The sequence below is a fragment of the Littorina saxatilis genome, linkage group LG6 (genome assembly GCF_037325665.1).
Source record: "Littorina saxatilis isolate snail1 linkage group LG6, US_GU_Lsax_2.0, whole genome shotgun sequence".
Taxonomy (NCBI): domain Eukaryota; kingdom Metazoa; phylum Mollusca; class Gastropoda; order Littorinimorpha; family Littorinidae; genus Littorina; species Littorina saxatilis.
Window position 1 is genome coordinate 22,769,700 of NC_090250.1, and position 25,089 is coordinate 22,794,788.

A 25,089-nucleotide genomic window follows, 5' to 3' on the forward strand; every position below is an offset into this window, starting at 1 on the left:
GGAGGAAGCGGCAGGCATGCCAATTAGATCAAACTGGGACAGAGCCATGTCACGTGACGCAACCACTGCCAATTTGTCCCCAAAGCGCCATTCGTAAGCCACTTCTTTAGACGAGTAGCCGACTGCAGAGCAAACAGTACAAAGGTTAGAAAGGAAGTGTAAAATATCCCAGAGAAATAAACGGGAAAAACATGCCCGCATGTTGTTTTAGCTGTTCCGATGTTTTTTTCTTTTTGATTTTAACGCGGAGACGTTGCTTTTGCGAATTCGATATTTGGGGGTGTCTGTGTTGTAGGTTCCATTGGATAGACATGACCTCATGTAAAACTAATCTGTTTGTTGAATGTGGTAGGAGAATGGATGTTCTTTTCAGTCAAATAACTGGTATAACAATAAGCGGTCTCAACACAAAGATCTGCACTCCAACGTATCTGCCTAGTTTCTCAGTTTATAACGGGTAGTATAGAGAAACACGTATCTTGCCAAATAAGTATTGAAACAAACAGATTAAAAAGTACATTCTCAACGACGGTATCAATCATAAAATGCTATGAACTAAACAAAGTATACATTAATTTGCTTGTCCCGTTGTCTCTTCTCTATCCCAGTTATCAAGTCTTTGTACTTTTTCGTTTGTCAGGAGCTCAGCAGATGTTTATGTGGAAATAGTTCTTAAATGACTGCACGAAGATAGTTCGAATCTGTTTACATATTCTTTTAGTATCCCTAACACTGTGATTAGCTATCACACACACAATCTGAGTAGCATGCATAAATTAACCAAGTTTGACACCTATCGGCCAAGGTTCGTGAAATAAAAAACCCACAAAAGATCTGAGTCAAGTCGAAGAGAAGACGACATAAACATAGACCGCAGAAGACCACAACAATAATGACAAGAACACCGCCAACAACAACAATAACAACAACAAAAACAACAACAACAACAACAACAACAATATAGACTACCTGTCAAGGGAAAATTTGATGGTATTGTTTTCTGATCACGGTACCCCTGAGCTATCGTGAATGAGTATTATTTACGAGCAGTCTCTAAAACCCTATTGAAATGGTCTGGCGGAATAGCCGACTCGCCTAATTTGAATAGGTAAAATCAGTGTTTTGTTTTTGCGAGGGACGGTTGTGCTGTGCGATGCGTCGTATGTTGTCACACCCCTCTGGGTAGATGCGGTGGTCGAGAGGTTGACCGTGCAAGCGTGATACGTCAGAGAGCGATGGGATGACTGATGCGAGCGGATGTGTTTGTTGTGGTGTGGGATGAAAGTGTTTTTGTTAATTAGATTAGTTAGAACTTTAGTGTTATACAGACTAACCCTTATAGCACGAGCTCGGATAGTACGAATTTCGTCATAACTCGACTTTTTTCTGGGGCCCTGCAAACTGCTCCCTCTTTCATAGTAAATAAATTATTGATAACTCGAAGCTTCATTAAGACGAATATATTGATAACTCGATGTTATTTCACGACCCCTTGACCCCAAAACAGCCCACATAAGTCGAATAAATGAAGAAAATGAAAAAAATCTCACCAGAGTGACACCTGAGTAGTATTCAAATACATGTAGGCAATCAAATGCTGAATGGAAACAAACATCAGAGCCCACACTTTTATACTGCTAACAGAGTGACACCTGAGTACTATTCAAATACGTACTGTACCACTAAGTACATGTACGCACACTGAACTGTTACTAACAATTTCGCTCAGGCTGAGCTTTTAGAGATTTTTTCATTTTCATTTTCTTCATGGCAGTATACGTGTGTAAAAGCCTGGGCTCTGATGTTACTGTAGTTTTCATTCAGCATTTGATTGCCTACACGCTACTGCCACATCTTAACATGGACGGAACACTTGCATCAGCCTCTCCTGCCAGAGGAGAACAGCCTTCTACCTCTGCCTCCCCTGCCACCGCTCCCCAAAGGCCAGCCCCTCCTCAGCAAAGTCATTCTTGCAAAAGGAAATTGGACACTCAAACCCTAGAGACCAAGTACAAGGCAATCCTTGAAGTGGAGAAGGGAAACAAGAAGAAAGGTCAAATTGCCGAAGACTTTAACGTCAAGCCAAACACATTCTCCACCTGGCTGAACCAAAAGGACAAGATCAAGTCCAATTATGAAGCCTCCAACTTCTTCCCAGCCTCTAAGAGGATGAGAACAGCACAGTACTCAGACGTGGAGAAATCCCTGGACGTGTGGTTCAAGGATGTCCGCTCTTCTCCATCACCTGTTCCCATCAGTGGACCCATCCTGCAAGACCAGGCTCAAGACTTCAGCAAGAAGTTTGGTCACAGCAACTTCAGTGCCAGCAATGGTTGGCTCCATCGCTTCAAGCAGAGGCATGGCTATGTCTGGCGCAGCATCTGTGGAGAAGCTGGAGCTGTCAACCAGGAGGATGTGACGCAGTGGACAACAGGCCCCCTTGCCACCATCTTGTCTGACTACCAGCCCGAGGACATCTTTAACTGTGACGAGACAGGCCTCTTCTGGAAACTTCAGCCCAACAAGTCCTTTGTCCTCAAGGGAGAAACCTGCTCTGGTGGGAAGAGAAGCAAGAAGCGGGTCACAGTTCTTCCATGTGCTAACATGTCAGGCACAGAGAAGCTCCTTCTTCTTGTCATAGGCAAGTTTGCTAGGCCCAGATGCTTCAAGGGGATGGACATGAACCGCCTCCCAACAGAGTACAAGCACCAACAGAGGGCCTGGATGGACTCTGCACTCTTCACATCCTGGGTCAACAAGCTGGACCAGAAGATGGCCATCCGTGGGAGAAAGATAGCCCTCATCATGGACAACTGCCCCGCCCATCCCACAGTCCCAGCACTCAAGGCCACCAAGGTAATCTTCCTTCCACCAAACACAACAAGCGTCACACAGCCAATGGACCAAGGGATCATCCAAAACCTCAAGGTTCATTACAGGCATCTTTATGTGAAGCGTGGTCTGCTTCCTGCTGTGGAGAAGAAGGAGGCCGTCATATGGACCCTGCTAGACTGCACGTCTGCTCTCAAGGATGCCTGGACCAACGTCAAGCCAAGTACTGTCGCCAACTGCTTCAAGCACTGTGGATTCTTCAAAGATCAAGCCACAATCACATGTGAGGATGACCCTGAGGATGACCTGCCACTTGCCCAGCTGGTTGCCAACCTCCAAGCCAGCAACATGCCAGCCGATGATGAAGCCCTCCGTCTCTTCCTGGAGGTGGACGATGACATCTCTACCTCAGCTCCACTGACTGCTGATGGTATCGTCCAGGACATCCAATCATCTTTGGAAACTGATCCAGTGGATACAGACAGTGAAGAGGAAGAAGAGGAAACCACAACACCACCAACATATGCCAAGGCTATGGAATCACTGGCTACTCTTCGTCATTTCCTTGTGGCAATGCCCAAGCAACTCACTCGTCATGAAGACCACTGGGACACCCTCAGCAAACTGGAGCAAGACTTGGAATCTTCCCACCATACCTTCATGAAGCAGAAGAGCATCAAGGACTTCTTCAACCATTAGTTAAACGGTATTGTGACTTTGTATTGTAAAATTGGATAACTCGAATTCTTTCTAACTCGAATTAATTTCCCTGACCCCTGAAGTTCGAGTAAACGAGGTTGCACTGTACCTGCAGCTGGAAGAAGAACCGAGACATGAAAGCGGATATTTATCTTGTGCATGTCAGAGGACAGTAAAGCAGTGTGCCGGCTTCGCCGGTTCGGACTGTGTGTAACTTCAAGGACTTTCGGCAGTGATGTGATGTGTTATAGATATTCGGAGGATTCAGAAGTAAGTGTGTTGGTACAGTGCCGAGAGTTATTTTATTATAACCCAGGTATTTCAGTTGTATGACGATTATGTTTTTATTTGAGTTAATAGCGAAATGTTTGAAATGTTCATTCGTTGTGTGCCGTGTGTGTTGTTCGAGTGCGTGTTGTCCCCATCCCGTATGCACGAGTATGTCAGTGTATGACCGTGTGTGTAAAAATGTGTGAATGAGTGTATGAATGTAGAAATCCCGTACACGGAAAACCCCCAAACACCGGACCAATAAGTCAGCAGCACGACATCTAAAATTCCTTGACAAAGTGGCGAGCTATGCCAGGATGGCCCAATTTTCAATGTCTTGAGAAAATTGTGTTTGCCTCGCTGACCCGGTGTTGGTGATTCTTTTTACGGAGGTTTGTGTGTATCGGTCTCTCGTCCTCTCTCCGCTGTCTCGGGTGAGATAGCGTTTTTGTAGTGCAGATTTTCTTGTTGGAAGATTACTGTACTTTCGTTTGTTTGCTTCTTGCCTGGGACAGTGTATTCAAATGTTAGTTTTGTAATCCTAAGAGGTTACAACCATTTTTGTGCTAACCTGTCGGAGGTTACAGAAGCTATCTTGTTGGAAGATACAATTTGTTTTTATTTTGTGGGTAAGGGCAGTCTTTAGTAGCATTGTCTACAGTTGTCTCTGAGATGAGTCAGCTTTTTTGGCCGACAGCCTGTTCATGTTATTATTGTGATAAGATGTGAGACAGAGGGATCGGGAAAGCAGGGCTAGTTGAGACTGAAGAGCTGGTACCGTTGATAGAAATGTTGTGTAACAGACTGGAGGCCCGAAGTTCAGGGAAGGGTCGCACGTGTGAGTGTGTGACCAAGAAGCAGGCGAGAGACGCGACCAAGTTACCGCAGACGGAATGTGGGGCCGTCGTGGGTGCGACTGTCTGTTTTTGTCCTCCTGTTCTTACTTTCGGTTTTGGTTTCGGGGAAGTGTATCCTTAGCGGATTATGACTTTATTCAGTTATTCTGCAGAAAAGACAAATGCTGGAGAAAACCCGTTCTTTTCTGCAGCATTTCTGCATATCATCTTTCGCCGAAGCAGCGTTTTTTTCTGCAGGTGACATTTTACTGCAGTAAAATTGAAATCAAGAATCAGTGCTGCTTTGCCGCATTCTGTTCCATCTTACCCTCATCAAACAATAAACAGAACACTGCTGTTTTATTCACGTAATCAATTCTCTTTTCGGTTTTGTTGTGTTTTTCCTTTCTATAAGTTTTATTGAATGATTGATTGATTTGTTTGACAGTATTATGAGACCCGAACGGCGGTGGTTACCAGAAGAAACTTGGGCTGCGCTTTGTCGGCAGTGAAAAACGGAGATATGGGTTTGCGTTGCGCATCAAGAGCATAATTATGGTGTTACTGTCACAACTCTTAAAAGTCATTTAGAAGGAAACAAACAAATTTGCAAAAGAAGAAGTAAATGAAGGCCTTCTACATTAACACCAGAGATAGAACAAGAACTAATCAATAGCATTCTTGAAGCTGAAAAAAATTTGCCAACGTCACCCCCATCGTTGTTTTGTACACTGTACATGGAGATTCTGGTCATTATGATTGCTTAGTGTCAGCAGAAAAATGTAAGCTTACCTGCTGCTGATGTCCTGCAACGCACAACCACAAGCTCGTCGAAGAGATCATCACGAAAAAACAATCTTCTCCTTACAAGCAAAAGCTGGAGATTTCACTTGCAAAAAGGCGTGCAGGTCAACAGAAAAGAGGAAAGAATGAAGCTACATAATCTTCTGCTCAGAGAAACAAGAGTGGAATATCTTCTGATCAGAGGGAAAAAAGGAGAACATTCTCGACGATGCGTTCTATCCCGGGGGAAGCCTTATTTATCTTTTTTGTTTTACATTTAAGGCTTAAATTGGTATCCGATTTGTTATTTCCTTGGTAAAAATCAAAATATGATGTTGAAAAAAAGACATTTAGATAAAATGGCTTAATCAAAATGTTATGACGTATTTATTTATCGTGTGTGTGTGGCAATGTGTGCTTGTTTGTGTGTGAATGAGAGTGTGTGGGTGTATATGTGTGTGTGTGAGACACAGACAGAACTAGAAAGAGAGTCAGGGTGTGTTTGTATGTGTTCCGAGTTTGACAACACAGTGTTCCACTTTACACACCCATGCGTCCAACCTGGAACAATTGCAGACATTTTTATTATGATCATCGGTCTGATGAGTTGCGTGACTTTTATTTTATTTTATGTAGTTCGTTTATTACTGATAGAGTCTAGTATGTGACAATATAAAGAACGCTTTGCAATATCCATTTTTTTTTTTTGTCTGATACGGCTGTTTCTCCTTAACTGTTCCAGGTTTAGCGACTTTCCCCTACAAAATGCTGCAGAAAAAGTGTAAACAGGTTTTCTGCAGTAAAACAACAGCACCGTTTTACTGCAGCATTCTTGATTTCAATTTTACTGCAGTAAAATGTTTTGCTCCAGAAAAACCCGTTGCTTCGGCGAAAGATGACATTATGCAGAAATGCTGCAGAAAAGACAGTTTTTCTCCAGCATTTCTGTTTTTTCTGCAGAATAACTGAATAATGCCAAAATGCTGAAGAAAAAGTGTAAACAGTTTTTCTCCAGTAAAACAACATCACCGTTTTACTGCAGCATTCTTGATTTCAATTTTACTGCAGTAAAACTGTTTTACTGCAGAAAAACGTTGCTCTCGCGAATGATGACATTATGCAGAAATGCTACAGAAACAAACAGTTTTTTTTCCAGCATTTCTGTTTTTCTGCAGAATAACTGAATAAAGTCATAATCTGCTAAGGATAGAAGTGTCCCGATGTATTTAACCTTAGGGAAAGGTTAAAGAGGTACTATTCTCAGTTTAAGAGAATGAGGGTTGTTTTCTTGGGGAAAACATGAAGAGGGTTTACGTTTGTGACAACGTGATGTAATAATCGTTGCTTTGGTAGTTACCACTCCGAAGTTGAAATTTCTGTTCTGGAGGCGATGATCTACTGTAGCTAACTTTGCTTTGAACCAAAAGTCCTTCCTCTGTGTATTCTAGATGCATTCAGTGCATTAGACATACTTTGTAGAGCGTCGGGTTCTATGTGACTTTGGAGAAGTCTTTTGAGAAAAGGTGAGGTATAAGCTTAGTGAAGGGTTGCATGTGTAACTTGTGTCGGACAAGTACCGTAGATATTAACATTGCTCGGGCAGATTTGTTTCATTCAAAGACGGTGTAGGACCGTTGAGTGATTGTGGGTTTAATATAGCCGAACGCGCAAGACAATGATACAGTCATATTTGCGTTCACCTAGACATTTGTCAACAAGTATACTCACAGCTTGTTATATGCAGCGGACATTTCTGAGTATCCATGGGGAACTTCTCCAGATGCATAGGGCAGTTTGCTTTTATCGTCAATCTGGAAAAACAACAACTTAAATATACAAAATGACAACAAAAGCAAGAATGGTAGGTTTTTGGACCGTTTAATTTATGACAAATCAAAATTTTACATTTCCAGTACGTCGACCCAGTGGTCTTTTAAGTAGTAAACGGACAAACACAAGATTGCCTCGCCAGCATTTTGCAAGCGAGCTTTGTCGACAGTATTGAGATAAGTTCATTATCTGTATCACAAGTATTTGTCTGTCTGTCTGACATGCCTAAAATAAACAAGGACAAATAAACACACGCACGCAAGCACCCCCTGCCTCGCCCAATACACTCACACACTCACATCGAGCACTGGTCAGCATAACGCATATAACAATTCAGCATGTTCGGGGTCAGCGATGGAGAAATCAAAGACAACATACTGATATCGGGAAATTGATTAAGTGGACGTAAGGGATATGGTTTGTGATGGCGCCAGGGTGTGTATATGGGGAGGGGAGCAAGGGGTAAAGTCAACGGGTTGGAGGACAGCTGGTTTATATCAATGTCTACATTGTTGAAAATAGACGATTTTGGGAAATAACTCCGTCGGGTTTGAATGGGTTGTGAAGGAGTGAATGTGCTTGTTTTTCCTCTGACGAATTACTCTGACACGTGCTCCTGTCCACTTGTTTTCGACACACCCCTCTCTAGAGACTGGCCCCTTGTTTTCGACACACCCCTCTCTAGAGACTGGCCTCTTGTTTTCGACACACCCCTCTCTAGAGACTGGCCTCTTGTTTTCGACACACCCCTCTCTAGAGACTGGCCTCTTGTTTTCGACACACCCCTCTCTAGAGACTGGCCTCTTGTTTTCGACACACCCCTCTCTAGAGACTGGCCTCTTGTTTTCGACACACCCCTCTCTAGAGACTGGCCTCTTGTTTTCGACACACCCCTCTCTAGAGACTGGCCTCTTGTTTTCGACACACCCCTCTCTAGAGACTGGCCTCCCCAATGTTTGTCCGAGCCAGTAAAACGCAAGGTCACTCTTTCATAACCAGAGAGTTGTTTTCGACACACCCCTCTCTAGAGACTGGCCTCCCCAATGTTTGTCCGAGCCAGTAAAACGCAAGGTCACTCTTTCATAACCAGAGAGTTGTTTTCGACACACCCCTCTCTAGAGACTGGCCTCCCCAATGTTTGTCCGAGCCAGTAAAACGCAAGGTCACTCTTTCATAACCAGAGTTGTTTTCGGAACTCGTCTATCGCAGACCCTTTGTAAACACTCATTGCCGATGACATTTGTCTTTTTTCGTTCATTTCTTATTCAAACATTATTATAAAAGGATTAAAGCAATTTAATTTTGGGCCCAAAAGGAAATATACGCAGCCGGACTTTCGATTCGTAACAACAGCGAGGAGAGCTTTCACCGTGATCAAAGCACTGATCATTATCTTGGCGCTCTTCCATTCACACAGTCATTGCTGTGACAACTGCCGAAATCCGCAGTGACAGGGTTGACAAGGGATCTACAAAATCCTGCATCTAGTATGGGGGGGGGGGGGGGGGGGGGGGGGTCTTTGTCCGGTCAGGCGTTGTGTGGTGGTCTATCAGATTGCACACGGGCCATAACTTATGTGATAGTTTAATTGCCACACTGCATTTTATTCCTTCGACCGATCCTTTCGGGTAGCCCGTGATTTTTTCTTCGGTATCCTATAGTTGCATGTCCAGTAATAAACTAGTTGCTGGACTAGTGCGGTATAGTATACTTCATTGTACATCCGATGTATGAACCATTCCACTTAACACTTGGCACACCATAACATCTGCGGGGGTCCTGATTTGGCCTATATGGTCCGCTGAACCCAAAAAGCAACAGATATCAAATCAAATCATAACATCTGCGGGTAAAAGATGCTGCGGTCGTGGTTGAATCTGAAGACTTTGTAGTGAAATACACCGACCATTTGTTTTTTAAGATGACCCTTTGACTCAAGAAGGACCTTACCCGTGAACTGTGATTCAGAGTTTTATTCTCCACCCTTACCTCTGCGAGTATAAGATGTAACCAGCGTGACTGAGCCTGAAGAATTTGTAGTAAAATAGACTGACCATCTGGTTTTTCAGATGCCCTATACTGTCTCAAGAATGACCTTATCCAATAACTGTTATTAAGAGCTTTCTTCTCCAGCGTTACCCCTTCGAGCATAAGATGCTGCCGTCAAGTGTAATAGACTTACCATCTGGTTTTGAAGACGCAAGCTTTGTTAACCATCTTCTTTGTCTATTTTAAATATCTAAAGGTTAGAGTTCCTGTGAATGTTTTGCCTGTGTTAGTATGCTTGCAGCTTGTATTGATGTAGTGTTTCGTTGTTCACTTGTGTGCTGAATGCTGCTGCATATGCTTTTTCGCTTTGCTTTGTATGTATAATATATGTATGTTTTTTCATTGTAAAGCGCTTAGAGAACGTAAAGCACTCTATAAATCTCCCATATTATTATTATCATTATTATTATTATCATTATTATGTTTCGTTTTGTCTATAGATAACAAAACGTTCCATACATTTAATATTTTTGTTTGCTTGTTTGTTTGTTTGTTTTTGTTTGTTTGTTAGTTTGTTTGGGTTTTCTTGACCCTTACCTCTGCGAGTATAAGATGCTGCCGTCGTGGTTGAGCCTGAAGAACTTGTTGGGGGCGGTGATGGTGTGGAGGTAGGACTGGCCGCCGTTGATGAAGATGGTGTCTGGGTGCCAGATACGCTCCAGCATCTTAACGTTGAGCGACACGTTGCTCACCTGCTGCACTGAGCGGTTGAAGGCCAGGCGCGAGTCCGTCCACACCTGGCGAAAGTAGCAGTCCATCGAGTAGATCTGCAACAAGATTCGATCTGTCTTGAGATGGTAAGGTTTGTCTGATGTTCGACATGTCTGTCCAAACCTGGCGTAAGTAGCAGTCCATCGAGTAGATCTGCCAGAAGATTAGATCGGTCTGAGAAGATTAGGATTGTCGGAAATTATATATGTCTGTGCACACCTGGCGGAAGTAGCAGTCCATCGAGTAGATCTCTTGCAGATGGTAAGATTTGTCTGATATTTGATATGCCTGTACACACTTGGCGAAAGTATCAGTACGTCGAGTAGATCTGCAACACGATTAGATATGGTTCAGATGATTAGATCTGTCTTAGACGATTGGGTTTGTCTGAAATTAGATAGGTTTGTCCACACTTGGCAAAAGTAGCAATCCATCGAATAGATCTGTAACAAGATTAGATATAATCTGACCACACTTGGCGAAAGTAGCAGTCCATCGAGTAGATCTGTAACAAGATTAGATATATCTGTCCACACTTGGCGAAAGTTGCAGTCCATCGAGTAGATCTGTAACAAGATTAGATATATCTGTCCACACTTGGCGAAAGTAGCAGTCCATCGAATATGTTTACAGAAAGGGCCGGAGAGGGAGGTAAGGGAGAATCCTTATATAGTAAGAGAGTGCAAGGGGGAAGGGGGGGGGGATGCTGGTGAGAATTTTTATTTATTATTGAGAGAGCTGGGGCAATGTGACATATGTTATGGTCATCATTGAATTATGACCCAGCAGTTAGCTATAATCTATAAAACTACCCTTTCACTGCAACAAAATGGGCTGCGCACTTATCGTATTTGTGGAATATTTTACGAAAAACAAAACAACCTTTTTGCGATTGAAAAGGACCTGAAAAATGCTTGTTTGAGAGCTTCAAGTTCGTGTCAGCTTTATTTGTGTGCAACAAGCACGGTACGTATATTTTGTTCCAATACAAATTGTGGAGCCAATGTGGACAAAATAAGTTAAATGGAATCAAATGAAATAACATAAAAGGGGTGGGGGGCATTTTGGGCAACAAACATGGCAGTCCTTACAGCAAGCTTCCCGTCAGCCTTCGTGTGCACCGAGTCTACATCCAATAGCGGAAGTTAAGAGATGAGCTATTTTTTTGTTTCTGAAGCTGAAGAGCTGTCACCTTGAATGAGCGAACGGTTCCTCCTCGGATCGTCAGTCCATTCCACAGGCAACTGAAAGAGCAGGCTTTTTTGGCGAGTCTTTTCTATAACATCATTTCATTCCTTTCTTTCCCCTGACAGCAGAGACTGTTGCACGCATGAGCAAAATCACAGATTTGAGTACATGTATTATAATATAGGCTATATTTAGGCGGGTTTCGTTTGCTAGAAGTATGGATCACGACCAGCACTGAAACTGAAATATGACCTTGAACACAATTGGGATTCTGACGCCGACAATGTTGCGTAAGAACACACACACACACGCCCGCACGTACGTGCGTACGTATGTACGCACGCACGCACGCACGCACGCACGCACGCACGCACGCACACACACACACACACACACACACACACACACACAAATGACGTAAGAGAAAAAGTCGTCCTAGCGCCTGTTCCTGATGTAGGGGGGAGAGAGAGGGGAAACCTAACCAAGGACCATCTGACAAAAACGAGCGAATGGAGCGAAAAAGTGTGTGTGTTGAATCGATCGTCTGCGCATGTGACTGAATTCACTGGCTTTTTCGCTTCTCATCTGTTTTTCTGTCCCTTCGGGACGTTAGACACAAATTGTCTTTAAAATCACACGAACTGCAAGGAGAAAAGTCGTGGAGTGTATATGATTTCGCAATATAGCGCAACATTGCGTTTATATTTATCTATTTATTCATCTATTTATGTATTCATGTATTTATTAGTCATGTGGAGCAGATGAAATCTCAAAGCTGAGTCGACGTCTAGTGTAAATGACGCAACATTTGTTTTCTTTTTCCAAATATACTGTTACCACATGACAGTCTATTTCTGTTGTCCACTTGTTCTAATTCTAGCATTTATTCTTTATTTGAAATTCCGACGAAATCTCAACGTAGAACCTGTACAACGTTCAGTAACGTTGTCATCGAAGACCTCTGAAATCAATCAATCGATCAACCGATCAATCAATTGATCAATCAATATATCAATCAAGCAAGCAATCGGGCTGGAAAGGGCGAGAGAGAGAGAGAGAGAGAGAGAGGGGGGGGGGGGGGAGAAAGGTAAATCCATGGAGACGGGCACACTGGTCTATCAATAATAACTTGTGGCGACCAAAGCAATAAGAGTAATCCCCTGTCTGACCCACACTAGGGTAGTGGCGCCCCAACCATCTGATGGAGACGTATAAATAAGTTGCACAAAACAACGGCTCACTGCAACTGTACGCCGACTGGTGTGTGTATTCAGATGCAAAGTCCAGCAGAGTGTTTTACTGCTTATAGAGTGTCTCGGAGAAGAAAATATGTAAGAAGCAAGCAATGAATTGTTGACTGTTCATTTCATAATTATAATGCACCCAATTTCAAGAGGATTTTAAAAAAAAATCCGATGACATGTTGCTTAACATTGACAAAGACGTGTTACATTATGTTGACTTCAATATGCTGGTAGATTAGGACACATAAGCCATACTGTACTGTCTCGGCGTCACCAGTTCACTCGTCCTATGTATAGAAAACCATATGACAAATCTGTGTACACAATTGTTCGTAGACAACACTTGTCTTTTTGAGCCAACCAGGTAAAAGTCTCTACTGCATTGATCGCACTTATAAATATTTCGCGTATTATCGTCCCTATTTCAACAATGACAGGTCTTTTGCGTGTCTTTTAGGGGATAAATATTCTCCGCCGAAATGGGCGCATGGCTGCCGAAATGGCGGGTTGAAAAGAATCGCATTTACAAATACTTCTTGGCTCATCATCCATATTTCAACAATGACTGGTCTTTTGCGTTTGGTGATAAATAATCTCCACCGAAATCGGCGTATGGCTGTCAAAATGGTGGGTAAAAAAAGATAGCATTTACAAATATTTCTCGTCTCATCGTCCATATTTCAACATTGACTGGTCTTTTTCGTCTCTTTTAGGTGATAAATATTTTTCCCCGAGAATGGTGTATGGCTGCCTAAATGGCGGGGTAAAAACGGCCATACACATAATCCCCAACTCATGCAAAGAACACGAGTGTACTTGGAAATGTCAGCTCCTGAACAAAGAAGACCAAGTCGCGTAATGCGAAATTACTACATTTAGTCAAGCTGTGGAACTCACAGAATGAAACTGAACGCACTGCATTTTTTCACAATGACCGTAGTCCGCCGCTTGTGCAAAACAGAGTGAAACTGACGAGCCTGTTCAGCGCGGTAGTGGTTTCGCTGTGCTGCATAGCACGCTTTTCTGTACCTCTCTTCGTTTTAACTTTCTGATCGTGTTTTTAATCCAAACATATCATATCTATATGTTTTTGGAATCAGTAACTGACAAGGAATAAGATGAAATTGTTTTTAAATCGATTTTGGAAATTTAATTTTGATCATAATTTTTATATTTTTAATTTTCAGAGCTTTTTTTTTAATTCTAAATATAACATATTTATATGTTTTTGGAATCAGGAAATGATGTAGAATAAGATGAACGTCAATTTGGATCGTTTTATATAAAAAAAATTATTACAATTTTCAGATTTTTAATGACCAAAGTCATTAATTAATTTTTAAGCCACCAAGCTGCAATGCAATACCGAAGTCCGGCCTTCGTCGAAGATTGCTTTACAAACATTTCAATCAATTTGATTGAAAAATGAGGGTGTGACAGTGCCGCCTCAACTTTTACAAAAAGCCGGATATGACGTCATCAAAGGTATTTATCGAAAAAATAAAAAAAACGTCCGGGGATATCATTCCCAGGAACTCTCATGTCAAATTTCATAAAGATCGGTCCAGTAGTTTGGTCTGAATCGCTCTACACACACCCACGCACAGACAGACAGACAGACACACACGCATACACCACGACCCTCGTCTCGATTCCCCCTCTATGTTAAAACATTTAGTCAAAACTTGACTAAATGTAAAAAGTAGACGAAGAAGAAGGTTAAATCTTTCTCTCTCCCGCGTCTCTAGACTAGCGTAGACCGCAAATGTGAGCGGTCATGCTGAGGGTGTGTCTACGTAGAGCTTGGTCGTAAAAGTAGACCAGTGTACCACCTTAGTGTAAAGGCGGCTTTTTTCGCCCTCCTCATCCTCACGGATTTCCTCCCCTTTCCAGCTTAACCCAGCACTCCTTTTTCCCTTTGTTTCAATGTATCGGCGAACATTTCGTTTTTTTTTTTAATTGTTCTTTTCTTTCTGTCTTTCTTTTTTTTTTGGGGGGGGGGGGGGGGAGAGAGAGAGAGAGAGAGAGAGAGAGAGAGAGAGAGAGAGAGAGAGAGAGAGAGAGAGAGAGAGCGAGGGGGGCAGAGAGAGAGAGAGAGACAGAGAGAGAGAGAGATCGAGACAGACAGACAGAGAGAGAGAGACAGACAATCAGACAGACAAAAAAGAGAGAGGGAGAGCGAGAGAGAGAGAGAGAGAGAGAGAGAGAGAGACTATATGGAGACCGAGAGAGAGAGATAGACTATATTTAGAGACCGAGAGAGAGACAGAGGAAGAGATCGATAAAGAACGAGACAGAGAGTAAGACAGTCAAATAGAGAGGGACAAATCTATGGAGACAGGTGCACTAGTCTATCAGTATTAATATTGACGTGCGGGGACAGAACCAATAAGAGTAGAGCTGCGTCTTGAAAGTAGATCACTGTACCGGCTGCGTGTAATCCCCCTTCGCACAGAACAAACTTTGTGGCCATCATTTTTATTCCACCCCTCTTCCCACCAATCCCCACCCTCTCCCTTTCTATATGACTTTAAGAACACAGAACACTATCCTTAGCGGATTATGACTTTATTCAGTTATTCTGCAGAAAAGACAAATGCTGGAGAAAAACCGTTCTTTTCTGCAGCATTTCTGCATAATGTCATCTTTCGCCGAAGCAGCGTTTTTTTCTGCAGAAAAATATTTTACTGCAGTGAAATTGAAATCAAGAATGCTGCAGTAAAACGGTGCTGTTGTTTTACTGCAGAAAACCTGTTTACATTTTTTTCTGCAGCATTTTGTACTGGCTCTTCGCGGATTATGACATTATTCAGTTATTCTGGAGAAAAACCGAAATGCTGGAGAAAAACTGTCTTTTCTGCAGCATTTCTGCATAATGTCATCTTTCGCCGAAGCAACGTTTTTTACTGCAGTAAAACAGTTTTTCTGAAGCATAATGTTTACTTGGTTTTCTGCAGCATTATTGCGATTAACCTTTTCTTCAGAATAGTCTGTGACAGTTTTTCTGGAGAAAAACGAACGACCTTGTACAGTAGCGTTTGTATTCGTCGCCCCCTGGGATAGTATAATAGTTTGTAACTATTGGTAATTCTGGATGAGTCCATCTCTCGACAGAGGGGGGCTCGCGTGCTCCAACATTATAATGAGCCAGTACACAATGCTGCAGACAAAGTGTACACAGGTTTTCTGCAGTAAAACAACAGCACCGTTTTACTGCAGCATTCTTGATTTCAATTTCACTGCAGTAAAATGTTTTGCTTCAGAAAAACCCGTTGCTTTGGCGAAAAATGACATTATGCAGAAATGCTGCAGAAAAGACAGTTTTTCTCCAGCATTTCTGTTTTTCTGCAGAATAACTGAATAATGCCAAAATGCTGAAGAAAAAGTGTAAACAGTTTTTCTCCAGTAAAACAACATCCCCGTTTTACTGCAGCATTCTTGATTTCAATTTTACTGCAGTAAAACTGTTTTACTGCAGAAAAAAACGTTGCTCTCGCGAAAGATGACATTATGCAGAAATGCTGCAGAAACAAACAGTTTTTCTCCAGCATTTCTGTTTTTTTGCAGAATAACTGAATAAAGACATAATCCGCCACGGATAGAACACACCACCATCACCGCCCCACCTTTACCCAACCTCGTCTGACCTCGAAATCCTCTGTCGTTTAGTTGTCTCTTTTGATTCGTGTTGTATTTTTAGTAGTTGGACTACTTTTTCTCTTTCAATTGCTTTCCCTTGGTAGTCCGGCTCTTTTTATAGCCTCCTTTATGTAAATAAAGTGGCTATTTAGGATTCACTCTGTCCGTTTGTTAGTTTGTCCGACGACAGTTTAGACTTGTATCTCTGGTACTCTGGGATCAATTGAGCTCAAATTTGGTGAGTAGCTTGGAAATGTGGGGCGTATAGTGTGTGCAAAACATTACGTTCCTAACGGTAGGCAAACGGAAGATATTAGCTTTACACGCTTTTGGCACCCGGCCAGGAAAAAAAATACTTTTAAAGGCGGCTGATTAAAGATTTCGCATGAGGACACGCGTCTCAAACTAACACTTGACGTCGAAGAAATGTGCTAAGTGAGACCTGGAACCTTTATACACGAAGCACGGAAGCTTTTACAAAGGATGGGTGTGTACACTAGTCAGATAACATATTTTTTAATTCGTTTCAGTTTTTGTCAAAGACGTTTTCAATTAAAAGTGAACGTGTACGTCAACGCGTACGCCTGGTTCTCTTTGAATCGCTACCCCTCGTCGTCCAGAAAGAGTGCTATGGGAATGCTTGGGGTAGCCGTATTTTCCCTCTTTGCAATGATTCGTGTGTTTGAGATATAAGTTAGAAAATCCCACGTTTTCCTCGGGTCTTTAACGCCTGCGTACGTGCAGGCAGTGGTAATAAGACAAACGCCAAGCCAGTGTCTGCGAGAAAAAACACTTTTCTCATTTAGTGGCACGGGGTGTCCATTCTATGACTAACAGAGAACTCAACTGGTTTTCAAGCATATCAGAATAACCAACGTGCTTCATAAAAAACATACAGCGTTTTAATAACGTTTTACAGACTAAATTTAATGTATTCCAGGGGTGTAGTGTCATGCTTCCAAACTCCAAACCTAACTATGTAGCTCTTGGGGAACTTCAGACGTTTTTTTGTTTGTTTGTTCGCCGGTAGTATTCTCTTAAATATTATTTTCTGCATCTTGCAGCCATTTCTGTTTTTATTGTTACAGTTGTTGTCATATGCTGTTTGGTTGTTTTAAGAGCAGATGAACCACACTTTTCCATCCATTATTTAATTGTATGGACAATAAATGATCTTATGTCTTATGTCTTATGTCTTGTGTCTTATGTCTTATGTATGATAAAGTCTGTGAGTTTCTTTTCTAAACAAATTTTTATTTTTAAATTGAAGGCTCTGCCATTCTGGTATATCCTCTTCTTTGAGCAGGGTTCATGTCTGTTACCAGTTAATAACACGTTGTGTATTTTTAGACAATGCGCATAATTATATACAACCTTCTTCTTCTTCTTCTTGCGTTCGCCGTCACACCATCAGGTTAGTCTGCGAGACGAATGACGTCGTGGCTTCCAGGTCTTGTCTGCTCCCATAGAGTTTGGTGCGGAGAGGGACTGATGCTGGCCACACTTTGTCTCTGATTGGTTTGAGTTGGGGGCATGTCATTAAGACATGTTCTGGAGTCTGGTCTTCCAGACCACAGGGACAGGTTGGTGATGGGGTCAGCTTCAGCTTCCTGAACATGTGGGCGTTGAGGCGACAGTGACCAGTTCGTAGTCGCATGATCACTACTTGCTGCCATCGTTCTAGAAGATGATATGCGTCTCTCGTGGATTGTGGTCGCATTGCTGCCTTCACGAGGGTTTTCTTTTCAGCGAAGCTTACCGAGTTGTCTGGTTGTTCCTCCCTAACCTGGATACAATAGCTTTGATATCAAATAACCTATGCTAGTCCCTAATAGGGTTCACCTTGTGGGTCGGGAACCATAATGTCGTCAGTGACTCAAACTTGTTTTCAATTGCAGATTCTGCCGATAACACTTTGCAACTACACAATATGCGGGAACAGAATCAATTCAGTATCCAACATTGCTACGGTTTCAATCTGTACAACGCGTCAAAGCAAGTTTTCACGCCAGAAGCTGCTTGCAGTCACAATAGACGAAGTTTTAAAGGAAATAACTCTGTCGGATTTTAGTATGGGTTGTGAAAGAGAAAATACTCTTGCTTTTATTGAGGCAAAATTTCCCACGTGACATTATAGGCCAGTCACTAGCGACGGGTGTGTACGTGTCTGAAACACGTGGACAAGGAGCACGTGTGGAAGGTTTGCCTCACTAAAAGCAAGAGTATCCACTATTTTACAACCCATACAAACCTGACAAAGTTATTTCCGGAGTTCGTCTGTTGTACTACAAAATAAGTGGATTTTTTTTCAATTGCAATACGCCTTATTCCTCTTGTTAGCGGAACATAGAAAATCCTTGAGAAATGTCAACAGCATGGAGGGCTGAAAGTGACAAGCTGATGAAATGCCGAGAGGAAGACATCTCTTGGGATGTGTGAGTGGCTGGGTGGGTGGCGGGGGTAGATTGGTTTGGGGATCTGATTAGTGTACAAGAATCGTGCTGACATTTCAAACTAACTTCAGAGATATTACGACTGCTGGCTTGTGTGTGTGTGTGTGTGTGTGTGTGTGTGTGTGTGTGTCTGTCTGTCTGTCTGTCTGTCTGTCTGTCTGTCTGTCTGTCTGTGCGTGCGTGCGTGCGTGTGTGTACGTGCGTGCTTGTGCATGCAACCAACCAACCAACCAACCAACCAACCCGACCACTCATTTACTCATTCATTCATTCACTGCATATTTGTGGCTTCCTTACTCACCATGTCTTTCTCCGAAATGGGACCCATGGAACGGATCTCGATGTCAGCTTTCACCACCAGTGGAGGCCCTGCGCAAACACAGTATTAATTTAGCTCCTCAATAGTATCTTACTAGCACATACTATTAAAGTTAATAGCATTCAGAGTTTAGAGGGTTTTGCTATCTTCGTCTCAAAAACATGAAGCAAAACAGGTCCTTAATTATTTCATGTCATGACTTAATCATGTTGAAATGCTACTACACGCAAGAGCGCGTGCACACACACACACACACACACACACACACACACACACACACACACACACACACACACACACACACACACACACACACACACTGATACATTTTGCATATTGACCGACTATGTAGCTGATCAATTGATTAACTAGATTATGGTCAGGCAGGTGGATAAAAGGATGTATGTATGACATGTATGGATGGTTGGACTGGTGAACATACCGACAATTTAATGATATATATATAATACCGATACATGGACAGCCTAGCGGTGACCTCACAGGATATGTTTTAGTGCTTGTTTGACGAAGTTACCGAGACAAACTGCGTTGTCGAATTGTTTTGTAAGATTCTCGGAATACATATAAAGATGATTGACAGAATTGCATTTGACACCATTAATTCTATTATTGGCATGATGACGTCTTCTTGAATTGTGTTTCACTTTAGACGTCACAGACCTCACTTGGGAAGAGAGAGTCACAAAAAGAGACGTCTTGACTTGTGTACTGGATGTCGTTTGTCGTTGAACTTCAACAACAAACGATCGCTTGAGAGGAAGTTAGAACACGCAGCTCAGAATCGAAGGACACAATAAAAGGACAACATTCAAACATTAGACGGAATACTGACCACCCAAACTAGGCCGCAGTCTTTTGTCATAGTCAGTCATGAGTCCATTCAGGAGACCTGTGATGTTGGCCGCCTTTTCTGGACGCGCCTGGCCCACACTGCACAGATGGAGTTTGAATTAATTTTTAATTAAAATCAAGAAAAGAAAAACCCAAGGAAACAACAAAGATAAAGTAATAAATGGAACGTTTAATGGATACTATTCAGTATATTAAATCACATTTGTTTGATTCACCACTTAAACTGATTCTTTTAATCCTTAAGTTTTGAAAACTAGCAGTTAACTTATGCTTTGAATTTGTTTTTACACGCATGTACGCACGCACATACATACACACAGACACCCCCCCACACACACACACACACACACACACGCCGCCAACTCACACACAAACACACACACACACATACATACACAAACACACACACACGCACACACATATACACACACACACACACACACACACGCACACACACACACACATACACACACACACACAATGAGAACAACAGGAAGCCAAACACTATTTGCCACAAATTGTTAAATCACAGTTCTTTACCTGACAATCAGCAGGAGCCAAGAAACAAGGGCTGAGACAACGCAGGTCTTCATTTGCATAGAATCGCTCTGACTTGAATTCTGCAGTGAGACTTTCTTCGATTCGAATCCTTGCAGGCAGGCAACAATCTGAGAACAGATAATATTTTAAGCAAACTCAAACATTTGCAACAAAGAATTGATGGAATTAAGCATACGGAACTTGGAAAAAGACTGAAAAATGAATAAGGAACTCAGGATTCACAAAACCGCATAAAGATGTTGTCTATTAATTTTGTTGTTGACGTCGTTGTCGTTGTCGTCGTCTTCGTCGATGCTGTTTTCGTTGTTGTTGTTGTTGTTGTTGTTGTTGTTGTCGGTGGTGGTGGTGTTGTCGTCGTCGTTGTTTCAAATTGATAGCTTCGATCTTTTAACATCAGGTTTTCCGATGGATACAAATCTGGCAGTTTAATGGCAGTTTATTGTGTCAGTGTTGTGATCAGCAAGGGACAGTGTATTTGTAAGTTGCAGTACGTCTCATAGCAGCTAGTATTGACGCAACGATTTATCTTTTTGTCGCAGATGAGGATATTAACAGACACAACATTCACACAGATGTCCCAGTAGGTAAAGTACTGGACTTGGGATTCGCGGGTTACGGGACGGACACGGGTTAAACAGTATATGCAGACTAAGAGACGGTATCCATGTCCCACCCTGTGTCACCATTTTAGCACGTAAAAGGCCCCGGACACTCTGCCAGGAGTGCAGGTGGCTGACCACATTCTAACACGCACATACCTGTGTAGCGCGACTCTGTTGCTGCTAGCTTTCCACGGGGAGGAAGCAATCCGTACTTCCCAGCAATAAAGTAATGAAACATACTAAAAAAATGAAAAATGAAAATCAAAAGAAAACAAGAGGCGAAACCTTCAAGGCTCACGTAAGAAATCGACAAACAGTAACACAAACTCAATCACTCCGTCACACATACACACACACAGTAAGCATAGGTGACAAGGTGCAAGAGTGCGAGACACTAGATCTAGATCTGTCTGTCTGTAGCCTACTTACAGGGACACGACTGCCAGATGGCCAGATCGACACTGCGCTTTCGACAGCGCTTCCTCGCGCAGACACTGGAAACACGCTGTGCAGATTAACCTGTAGGAAATCTCCTTTGGTATCTTCTTTATCTATTCTTTTGGAGCTACGAAACCGAACAATGTGAAATCATGAGTCGTCTTCTCCGAATCGGCGAACTGCAGCTCGGTGATAACTGTATCTATACCACAATCCTTCATGCGATCTGACCTAACCTTACACACGACACAAACCAGTCAGCTGTTTTTACCCCCCCAAAACCCCCCACCACCCGTTTTCTTTGGATACACACTTTAACTACATACGTGCCGACGAAATGTTGATCATTGCTTCAATACTTTGAAGCTGTTGCTTGAATAATAACCAGGTAAAATTAGTATTTCGGTGTTCAGTCAAATGTTAAAGTTTCTACCACAGACATACATACATACGCACGCACGCACGCACGCACGCACGCACGCACGCACGCACGCACAGACAGACAAAAGTTAGCATCGCATAGGCTACACTTACGTGAGCCAATCAGCCTTTTACATTGGCGAAGAGCAATCTTATTCCACCTTTCCATCTCAAAAACATCCACAGCCTAGCTACACTTTCCGCGCGAAGTGAGAATTGTTCTCTCTGCTTATTTAAATTTCGCGGAATGACAAACGTGTCAGGTACAAAATTCAATAACCCAAAACTCCCATACGGCATTGAAAGCAGCCAACCTTTCGTGTGTGTCCAAGCGGCAGAATACTTGACCCCGAGAAACACCCTGGACGATATATGAAAATTTACAGTGTGATAACGCATGGTTGGATACTTCAGACAAAACATCCAATACAGAAACAAAAAATTGCTGAAAATAAATGGGTGATAACGCATGGTTAGATACAAAACATCCAATACAGAAACGAAAGATTGCTGAAAATAAATGGGTGATAACGCATGGTTAGATACTTCAGACAAAACATCCAAAACAAAAACAAAAGATTGCTGAAAATAAATGAGTGGGAACGCATGGTTAGATACTTCAGACAAAACAGCCAATACAGAAACGAAAGATTGCTGAAAATAAATTAGTGGGATCGCATGGTTAGATACAAATATCCAATACAGAAACGAAAGATTGCTGAAAATAAGACATGGGTGGGAACGCATGGTTAGATGCTTCAGACAAAACAACCAATACAGAAACGAAAGATTGCTGAAAATAAATCCAACAAACAAATTGACAGTAGATTTTTGTGGAGGGAGGGGGAAGGGGTGCGTCCCTACAAGAAAATACCGCAATGCGGGAACTTAACCAGAAGAAACGCCAACACAAAATCAGTGGACATGGTAATGAACGTGTCAGGCATTTGCATTCAAGCAGTGTTAAGAGTGTGCTGAGAATATCTTCAAGAAACTAAGCATTCAATAAAAGACGGCTGTAAAAGCGACCATAAATACGAGCAATCACATCATAGAACATATGTCTGTAAAGGATGCAGAATGGTAACCATTTCGCCTAACAATCATGGCGACATTTTTGGGATGGGATGGGGTGGGGAGGGGGGGGGGGGGGGGGGGGCTTTGGCAGTCTGGCACAAAAATGAATTAAAATGTTTAATTCTTGCGAAAACGCAAAGACACATTATTACAGCAAGAAAAAAAGGGTCATTCGGTTATCAAATCAAAAAGACAGATTGATGCTCCACATTTACACACAAAATGACACCACTGCTCTCCTGAACCAATTCAACAAGAAAATCAGTCTTGCACGCCAAAATAATCAATACTTTGCCTCATCCTTAGATGTGTCAAGCGCAAAGAGCATAATTGTAAAGTTATGATGTTGCGCTATATAAATGCTCATTTATTATTATTATTATTATTATTATTATTATTATTATTATTATTATTATTATTATTATTATTATTATTATCCTCTTTCCACATTCAAAACAAGAAACACAAAAACAAAAAAACCTAAAAATCGCAACTTACCTTGACCTCAAATTTCAAGACGAGATACAGAAGAATAAAAATTAATTTTAGAATCGACAAAAATGATGGTAGAAAATCATCCGAAGACAACACATACTTGGGACTCCAGTAAACAAGCAGCGGTGGTCCATTCACTCTCTCGCGTATTCAGTGGTTGCGACTGTCCTCTGCGCCCGTCGATTCAACCAGCACATATATTTGTCCAAAAAGCCTCTTCGCCTGGTCGTAGCTCCTCACTAGCACCCCTCGGCGATAAAATGGCTTTTTCTTCACTGGCTCCGGTGGTGGGTCAGGCGATGGAAGAGCCTGTCTGTGACGAGAGTGAGGAGGGTTGAAAATAGACGATGTTCAGAAATAACTCGTTGTGTATCACATCGCTTGACGAGATTTTATCGTTTTGCTGGTTATGAATCAAATCATTTGCAACTGGTGATGAAGACTTACAACCAGTTACAGCAAAATTGCTGATTCATACTTCACTTGATAAGTCGCAAAGTAGACGATGTTCGGAAATAACTCTGTCTGGTTTGTATGGGTTGAAGGAGTGAGTACTCTTGCTTTTTGTGAGTCAAACTTTCCCACGTGACATTATATGCAAGTCACTAGCACCCCCCGCGGGTTAGGGGGAGGAATTTACCCGATGCTCCCCAGCATGTCGTAAGAGGCGACTAACGGATTCTGTTTCTCCTTTTACTCGTGTTAAGTGTTTCTTGTATAGAATATAGTCAATGTTTGTAAAGATTTTAGTCAAGCAGTATGTAAGAAATGTTAAGTCCTTTGTACTGGAAACTTGCATTCTCCCAGTAAGGTCATATATTGTACTACGTTGTAAGCCCCTGGAGCAATTTTTTGATTAGTGCTTTTGAGAACAAGAAACAAGGAACTCGTTTTGAAAGCTTGCCCCAGTAAAAGCAAGAGTATTCACTCTTTCACAACCCAAACAAAGCCGACAGAGTTATTTCTGGAGTTTGTCAAATGGCTTTAAATACTGAACGCGATGAAACAAAAGTCAGCCGGAAGAGATATTAAAACACGTGCAAGTCAAAAAGTGTGTTTGGGGCAAGACTGACGCGAGCTGGAAAAAAAGAAGAATATAAAACAAACTATTATAAAGGTAGACGAAATTAATCGAAATAAAATGGTTTGCTCTTTTGTGACAGTACTTCTGAACTTGGCAGATAACTCAATAAGGCAGTTGTGGATCATCCGACCAATCGAGCAGATAGATAGTTTTTCTCCTGATTCATTACGAAACGTCTATGACACAATATGTGCTAGAACGAAATTTCTTTCTTTTTGTATACGCTATACGCGGTTTCTTATCAGTTTTACCCTCCAGCCCTGTATCTCTCCCTTCCTCCGCCTTCTCAATACCCCACCCTGTCTACTTATTTTTCATACTTTTCATCAGAGACTTGAGACTTGTGTAACAAACTTCAACGTCAGGTTTTTGTGCTTTTCGAGGATAAACAAATATTTTCTCCCAACATCAAATGACATCTAGTTTTACCACAATCCTAAAGGCTCTGAGTAGAAGACTCGGTTTTGGGCTTTAAGTTTGGGTTGGTTTCAGCGGTCAAATATTGCAATGCAGCACATCATGTTCAGTTTCATGTTCACTAATGATCAAACAGGAAGCTATCAGTCACTTGCTCAACGTAATAAAGCTGGGCAAGAGGATTGACCTAGTGGTAAGGCGTCCGCCCCGTGATCGGGAGGTCGTGGGTTTGAACCCCGGCCGGGTCATACCTAAGACTTTAAAATTGG

General features: G+C 42.1%; 1 protein-coding gene across 1 annotated transcript in view; it reads right to left on the reverse strand.

Annotated features, from left to right (window-relative positions):
• The window catches only part of LOC138967961 (gamma-aminobutyric acid receptor alpha-like), a 28,386-nt gene extending 8,067 nt beyond the window's left edge, over positions 1–20,319 (reverse strand). The window contains exons 1-6 of the mRNA XM_070340521.1: positions 20,267–20,319; positions 19,707–19,804; positions 18,836–18,903; positions 9,837–10,066; positions 7,149–7,231; positions 1–122 (exon numbers count right to left, since the gene is read on the reverse strand). The exon at positions 1–122 is cut by the window's left edge and continues 19 nt beyond it. Coding sequence (XP_070196622.1) covers positions 1–122; positions 7,149–7,231; positions 9,837–10,066; positions 18,836–18,903; positions 19,707–19,804; positions 20,267–20,319 — 654 coding nt within the window. The remainder of the gene's footprint in view (positions 123–7,148; positions 7,232–9,836; positions 10,067–18,835; positions 18,904–19,706; positions 19,805–20,266) is intronic.
• Positions 20,320–25,089: the final 4,770 nt, after the last annotated feature.